The sequence below is a fragment of the Hoplias malabaricus genome, chromosome Y (assembly GCF_029633855.1).
Source record: "Hoplias malabaricus isolate fHopMal1 chromosome Y, fHopMal1.hap1, whole genome shotgun sequence".
NCBI classification, from domain to species: Eukaryota; Metazoa; Chordata; class Actinopteri; order Characiformes; family Erythrinidae; genus Hoplias; species Hoplias malabaricus.
Window position 1 is genome coordinate 17,539,922 of NC_089820.1, and position 8,442 is coordinate 17,548,363.

The following is an 8,442-nucleotide window of genomic DNA, read 5'->3' on the forward strand; positions in this document are numbered from 1 at the left end:
CCAGCCTCCTCCACTCTCTTCCAGCCCACATAGCATCACACAGGACAACGCCCCCCTCCGAGCGTTATCAGGGTATTCCACGGAACTCGCGCTATCCATTACAGGCGACTCAGTATTACAACACTTTTTATTCTTTGTAGAGTGGTGTATCTACCATTCTGGCTTTTACTTCATTATTTTGGCACTTTCTTAAAAAAAAAAAAAAATAATAATAATAATAATAATAATAATAATCAACCCAATTATACTCACGTGTATATTTTATTTATTCAATTGTATTTTGTCCTCGATGTTTCCACAAGTGGTACTTGTTGTGTACTAATAGTGATTATCCATGTTATATAATATAATAATAATTAATTATTATTATTGTAATTAGTATATCTATTTATTATAAAAAATAAAAATTATATTGAATTTGAATTTGGTATAAAATATTCTTAATGAATAAAACAACAAAGGTAGTGCTAATTAAGGCTATCCTAAGAACATCAATATACGTTTATGATTATGAGACAGTAAATGGCGACTTTTATTTCTTAAAAGACTTTTAACCCAGAAGCAGAAACAACCGGCGTGACCATGGGTAGAATACCAAATAGTATCTTCCTCCCTACATAGTGCACTATGTAAAATAATAAAGACACAACTAAGAGTAATGTGTCTGAAAATATCCATTTTGGAATTAGATACGTGTTCAATGGTCACCTATCCTTGTTTTCTGAGTAAAGGTTTAAGTGTTTGACATATGTAGTGCACTATATAGGGAGCATGAAGGGGATTTGGACGTATCCCGTGGTTTCAGCGACTTGCTGTTTTCGTTTCATGAGACGCTAGGTGCTGAGCGGCTCGGCGGCTGCTTCTGTCCGCTCTCTCAGTAAGTTCTGTTTTATGTCGTTGTTGCTACTTTTTGTAAAAAGAAAATTCCGCAAGTTAACATGTAAATTTTCCGTCCATTAACAGTGTTTAGTATTTGTTTTTGCGAAGTCATTTTAATATGTTGAATGAAAGAGTTAGCTGAGAGTTTAAGTTAGCACAGTAAATGATTCACTTTTTGTGTTTAAAATGAATTATCGTTAACAGCTTCATTTCATGGAGGCTTTCTAGACTTGTATTATTTTGAAATGACTCTGACATCAGACTGTCTGTCTTTTAAATCAAGTTAAATTGCTTCAGATTGGCGAGATACGAGTTAGCTGACCCTGCTAACATGATAAAGGGCCCTAACTTTTTGTTGTGTTGTTTGTCCTTCTGTTTCCTACTGATCAATCTGTGTATAGAAATGTACCCAAAGTAGTCGTGCTGCATTTTTACCTGTCCTTTGTTCAATATTTTTTTTCCTCTCTAAGAATTTAAGTCTGTTTGTTACTGTGTGCGGAATCCTTATTTTGTAAACAGTTTTTTTTAGCAAAATATATCATTCTACTTGTACACCGACCATCCATAACATTATGATCATCATTTTTTTTCTACACACACTCTTCATTCTCTCAGCTCCATTGACTCTACACGGGGAACTTTGTAGTTATATAATTATAGATTGTAGTCTGTTGTAGTAATTATAATAATATTATGGCTGATCATTGTGTGTTGATTTCAGTGACATTTGTAGCACTACATTTAATCCAAGTGTAATATGTGCGTTTTTAATGTAAATATAAAACATTGCAAATGCTGTACACGTTAATGTTTGTAATTTAGCTTAATACACCCTTAATATGCATTTCTAGCTTGAATTTATTTTTATGTAGTTAGTAACGCATAGTGGATAACATCTCAGCCTCGTACACAAGTCACTAGGGTTTGATTCCCAAACCAGACAATCGGATGGCCTTTCCCAAGCCGTTCCCTCCTCACTAGCACTCTACTATGGAGTGACACTCCATGGCTGTGTCTGAAACGACCTGAATGTTGTTAACTAAGGTAGTATTTTGAGGGAGGAAGACAACACCAAGTCTTATCTGAAAGGAATGCTTTTATTAAATGCTCCAATGTCTTACAAAGCAAGCATTGGCATACAAGTGTTGTGGCAATGTGTTGACAAATGCTTTTTAAAGCCTTTCCCTAATGCAATTAATTTACACATAACTTATTTTCACAATCATCGCCATGGCAACTGATATAAGCTTTTGTTGTCTGTGTCTCTTGCGCTGCATTATTTAAATAAACATTTATGGCATTTAGCAGATGCTCCTATCCAGAGTGACTTACAAAAGTGATCATTCAGCACGTCCAAGCTGGAGTAATGGGGGCAGAGTGTGTCACAGCACAACAGTTATATAAATATACATAAAATCTCATGCTTTTATGTGCATTATGGTTAAAAAATATTTGGGACGAAATAAATGTATAAGTCATTTACGATGTTTTTTTACATCAATCATAAATTCCATGAGTTTGTTTGAAGACACTGAGAAATACTGTGTTTAAAACTGACTCCACCATCTGATGATAATGACACAATATAATAACTTTCTGAAAAACATATATTATTTGTACATTCTGCTTTCTGAGTTGCACTTCCATAGAATGTGGTTGCTGTGTGTGCTCTGGATTAATTCACCACTGAATGGTTTTATAGCCCACTCTAATCAATCTGGAACAGCCCTCAGTAGGGAGCGGACTGAGATTTAGGGAAATCCTGTGATACCTTGTGGAATACTCCTCACTCTGCATTTTATCTCCATCTACACCATTTTTTAAAGTTCATATTCACTCTTGATAAGAACATCAGCCAAAGACTGCAAAAATGTAAATATAAATATAAACATATGTCAAACATAATTGTGCAGAACTGTCTTTTTATCTCTTTGTCTTTTTTCTTCAGGTGGCAAATGTGTTTCCATCTCTCCAGGGAGAATGTTTCCAAGATCTCCTGCCTTCCCCCATAAACATGGGCAGAAAAGGCCTAACAGTGTATTCACTCAATGCCTTTTCCCAAATGCCTTCTCACAGCCGCAACAAATGGAGTCACATCTGAACCTCACTAACACAAAGTGAGTATTAGATTATTATTGTTTACTGCATAAATTTTATGGTTTAGGCCCAGGCTGATATGAATTAACTGCAGCTCCAAATGGCAAAAGATTAATTTATAAAAACAAAGTTTCTCCTCTCCTTATCACATAATGATTTTTTTAAATTATGTTTGGGACTTTTTCTGTCAGGTTTTTGTGTTCATTTATTACAACATCTCTTTGGACCACAAAACTGACATAAAAATGGATGAGTTTTAAGTCGTGACAGAAGTGAGATGCAGTAGATTTGTTTTTTGTTTGTTTGTTTTGTTACCACTCAAATAGCATAAAATGGCTGAATGCTGTAGTCTCCTACATTCATGTTCATACGTAAGGATAGGAGACAAATAATATTTATGATTAAGCCTCTTAAACATACAGGGAAAATATACAGCCCGGTATGCAAGAAATTGTTACTACACAAAGATATCCTGGTGTAAAGTCAGTAATATATTACAAAGTCTCGGTTATAAGGACATACAAACTTATATGATTTAATAAATATACTAACACCATTTCCTTCAACATCTTCCTGAACAATGTCCAGTCAGTTTGGTAAAGTATAGAAACAGAAATGGAAAGAAAGGTTTTCTGATTGAGTGAGGGACTGTGATTAACTCTAAATCTTTCTTCCTCCCAGTGCACACTGCCAACCTTTGAATGCATTCCCTCTGATCCCGACCTATCAATGGAAGCCTGCCCCTTATGTCTCTTTGACCAGTCCAAATGGCTCAAAAACCAAAAACAGAAAGTAAGGCTTTCTTTTTCCGTAACTGTTTAATGTGTTTTTGGTATATTATTTTTGTCATGCAATGAAGAAACTCTAATTGTTATTATACTGTAGGAGAAAAAGTGATGGCCTCAGTGAAGATGACCTGAAGAGGAAGCGTGTCGGTTCTCCCCATCCATATGAACATCCAGGCAAGACGTCCAGGTTCAGCCCAGGAACTATGGGGGCTTGCTCTTTAATTCGTTCTCCTATGCACACCCCTAGCACCTCAAAATCCGTAGGCCATGTGCCATGTCTCAGGGAAGAATCCCTTCTGAATGCCAACAGCAGTTTGCCACAATCCCTCATCAAAGATAAGGTATGCTTTGTGGAACTGGTGAAATAGGTCTTCTGTAAAAGTTATATATCTGTTAGGCCTACTGTATGGACAGATGGTTCTGGTTGTCTGGGACTTAATTCTACAGCATCCTAGGATACTAATAAGTCTACTGATGCTTAATTTACACATATTACTATAGAAGGATTCACTTGTAAAGCAGTAAAATTTTGAATCTAGAGAAAAATACTTTCAGCCCCTGGCAAGCTTGCTTCTCTGTGAAAAGGAGGTGGTGATGTCTGCTACATCAGATTCAAAAGTGTGAAAGAGGTTTAAAACATGAACTGATATAGCCTGACCCTAGATCAGTGTTAGTAATGGGTAATACATATGATGATGATAATCATAGACCCAGGACTTGAACATGTTTGCTTCTTTTTGGCTGCAAATGAATAAACTGTGCTGTATTTCACCTACTCTTTGGTGAACCGAATGGCATTTGTGTAATGTAATAGACATATATAATGTCTTTTAGCTGAGCCAGCAGATCATGGAGCTGTTCCTAGCTTGTGAGCAGCAGAGTGAAGACCTGGAGAGGAAGGAGTCTTGTCGGGCACAGTTACAGAGAGATATTCAGGGACTCTTTCCATGTATGTCTCCCTCTGACATCCATACACTGTGGTCATTCTTTCAACAGGGCTTTTAATTTCCCTGAACTAATCCTGACCTTTGTTGTGTCCTTCAACTCTATCGTTGTAGGTGCCAGGGTGTTCTTAGCAGGGTCATCTCTGAATGGTTTTGGTAGTCGTAGCAGTGATGCTGATCTCTGCCTCGTTGTTCAAGATGGGCCAGTAAGTTGGCATGTTTACGGGGCATATGACATTGGAAAGGAATGAGCTGCATTGTTCCTGAACTGTGAATTCGTATTTTTATTCCTTGTCATTACTTTTCCTTGTAGGTGAATCAGCGAACAGATGCTGTGTATATACTCAGTCTTGTACGAAAGCTGTTATTCAAATTGTGTAAGTACTTGTCATTGCAATCTTATTTGTATCCCCAGTTTACAAAGTTACAAAGTTTTTTTTTTTTGTAACTGCTATGTATCTTGGTCCACAGCTTACATTGAGAAACCTCAGCTCATCAGAGCAAAAGTGCCCATACTGAAGTTCACACATCGAATCAGGTAGAGTCATGAACACAAGATATTCTTTCTTTATTCAGCACACTAGGGTGTAGTGCATTTCAAATCAATATTATTTGTACTTGTAGAATAACTGTAACATGATTAATCAATGTATTTTTTATAACGTTGTATGCTTGGTTTCACTTAGTGTTTTACGTTCTTGCTGTTTTCCTTTTTATATTTAAAATCTTTTGAAAAATCACTGAAATAATTTTACTTTTTTTTTTTTTTTTTTTTTTGCAGTGGAGTGGAGTTTGATTTGAATGTTAACAATGTTGTTGGCATTAGAAACACCTTCCTTCTACGGACATATGCATACAGTAAGCGCTTAGTTTATGTAATTTACTATTGTTCAGGTAATTGAAAGGTTTAAAACTGACAAATGTATAATTATTATATAAAAATATAACAGATTCTGTCCTAGTATTGGTACAACTGGCCAAACCAATGGAATCATTTTTTCAGTTTTAATATGTTCTGTTGTATTTTTAGACTTAAGTCTTGAGAGTCAAGACAGGTAGTGTTTATACATGGGTTGTTTGTACAGTGTGAAGCATGCACTCCACATCTGCTTTAAAACCACAGATCAGGGCACATTCTTCTAATTTCTTTAATAGAAAATGCATTCAACCTTGTGGCATTCTGTTGTTTTTGTATTAGTTGAAAAACGAGTTCGTCCCCTTATCCTTGTGATCAAAAAGTGGGCCAGTCATCACAGGATAAATGATGCAAGTCGTGGAACCCTTAGTAGCTACACACTGGTGTTGATGGTCTTACATTACCTTCAGAGTAAGTGTCATGAGAATACATTTGTAACTATAATACAAAGCCTGTATGAAGCGTGCTCTCCTAAACATTAAGTGCTTTTGGGGCTTTTAGTTTTCCTTGAAATTTAAGGAAAATGCTCACTCTTTTTGAAAGTGTCCTTGTTAGTGTTTAGATTGTAACTGCAAGCTGTTACTTTTATTTTGAGATCTGTTAATTACTATCAAGGATTGGCATAATATTTGCTCTTAATATTCAGTATTCTGTTCCATGTAGCTCTTCCAGAACCTGTCATTCCTTGCCTCCAGAAAGATTATCCAGTAAGTTGTTCTGGTAATTTATTTGTTATGAAAATCGAATATACGGCAAGAGTGCAAAATAAAGATTGAGTGTAATTTGATTGTGATAAGGACTCATATGATACTGACATTTTCATAGGAGTGCTTCAACCCAGTAATGGATATTCACTCTGTACCAGAAGGGCCCAAGAGCATTCCTCCCTTTGTATCAAAGAACCACTCATCTCTTGGAGACCTATTCCTAGGCTTCCTGAAATACTATGCCACTGTTTTCAAGTAAGAATCTTGTTTTCATGAAAACTGTAATCACATCTAAAAACAGAACTTTTCACTGCATTTTTGCCCCCAAGAACAGACCTCAATTTTGTACTTTTTGAGGGTAAATTTTTTTTAGCCAACACTTACAAAGCTCTAGGCTGATTTCACCACACCTGCAAAACAGGTTGTTGCCACTGCACAGAACCACAGAAAAGTTTCATGACTGTTTTATAATCAGTAAAAATATTTGTTTATACTTTGTGTTACATTCGTTTCTCGTTTGAAAAGAGCGCTTTGTTTAAAGAGGTATTTATGCACTTCCAATTCATGGTGGTCCCACAGGTGTAATTGCTGTCAAGTAGTTAAGGCTTAAGTTAGTGTTAGAAGAACCACTGGAGGGGGTGGGGAGTCCCCTAACTCCTAGCCTGCCAAGATCTCATTTCATTTCAGTGTTTGACTGACGGCAGCAGGTATGACTTTTGCCCTTTGGAAACCCCTGGCAGGCCCTGTTGAACAACTTACTTTGACACATTCGAAATCAACAATACATATAACAGTATAAGAAAATGTACTTGTGGTCATTGTGATGCCAGATTTAATCTCTGTTTATTGCTACTTGTGTTTCAGATGGGACAAGTATGTCATCTCTGTACGTGAAGCAAAAACTCTCCCTAAACCAAACACCTGGGAGTGGAGAGACAAGCTCGTCTGTGTGGAGGGTAACATATCCAGATTTTTGGATATATTTGTAGAAGTTGATTGTAGTTATACCGAGCCCATATCATGAGTAAACCAAAATCCCCTCACTTTTTGGCAGTAGATGTTAACGCTGTGTACAGACTTTGAAATTAATTGTGTTGTAATGAAAATCAACACGTTTGCATATATCAAACATGTGGCAAGGAAATTTTAAAATACATACAACATGTAGGATATGAACCATATACTTGCTTCTAGAGAGCACATTATTAACAACTTGCTTCCATTTTGTAATGATTGTAATTTTCCAGAGCCATTTGATGGATCAAACACAGCCAGAGCTGTTCATGAGAAAATGAAGTTTGATGCCATTAAGGCACAGTTCACAGAGGTATTTAAATCACACTTGTAGACTGTTCCTGAGATTTATTCTTTCACAGAATTTTTTTAATTTTCTTTTAAACAAGGCTTTTATAAATAATTCTTCAGAAATGTTTTTGCTAGAATAATATTTTTGATATGTTGGGAAATACTGAAAGGCTAATTCTCTTATTTTGGATTTTTTTTTTTTTTTGTATATATAGTCCTGGCAGGTGTTACAGGTGAGGAAAGATCTGAACTACATTTTACCCACCAGAGAGACAAGGCCAAAAAGATAACCCAAACCTGAGCCCCCTTCAAGAGGCATTTTACATAAGTGGACTGAGAAAAGATATAACAGAATTGAGCACTGGACTCAAAATATTTTCAGTCATATTTGTGTTTTTGGAGACTTTACACACATTTTCCTGCCATATTTTTGGGTAGTTCTGGACTTAGTATGAAAATGGGGGTTTTGCCTAGTTTGATCTCTGACCATTTTACATGTCTAGGAAGACCACAATAAGGGGCTAAAACTGTATTGTGTATATATGTTTCACATAAGTAATTCGTTACTGAATTATGAACGTTTGGCGTTCTTTATTCTTGTTTTGTTCTGTCACTGTTTGTACATTTTGTACTGTCTTTTAATGTTTATTTAAAAGATTAAATTTTTGGAAAATTACCACTTTGTCTATCTTGTTCCCATGCTTTTTTTTTTTTAAACCAAGGCCAAGATTAACACATGTGACATTAAAGAGATTTTAAAACTCTCTGCTGAGTCATCCGATAAACTTGGAAATCCCTTAAAGAGA

General features: G+C 35.9%; 1 protein-coding gene across 1 annotated transcript; it reads left to right on the forward strand.

Annotated features, from left to right (window-relative positions):
• Window positions 1–777: 777 nt before the first annotated feature.
• Window positions 778–8,266, forward strand: LOC136678679 (poly(A) RNA polymerase GLD2-like). Its single transcript, XM_066656770.1, has 15 exons — window positions 778–877; window positions 2,828–2,996; window positions 3,658–3,768; window positions 3,862–4,105; window positions 4,599–4,713; window positions 4,823–4,914; window positions 5,022–5,085; window positions 5,180–5,246; window positions 5,490–5,566; window positions 5,907–6,035; window positions 6,288–6,331; window positions 6,450–6,586; window positions 7,196–7,287; window positions 7,579–7,658; window positions 7,852–8,266. Exons 2-15 carry the CDS (start codon window positions 2,860–2,862, stop codon window positions 7,924–7,926), a joined length of 1,464 nt encoding a protein of 487 aa, XP_066512867.1. The 5' UTR covers window positions 778–877; window positions 2,828–2,859; the 3' UTR covers window positions 7,927–8,266.
• The last annotated feature ends 176 nt before the right edge of the window (window positions 8,267–8,442 follow it).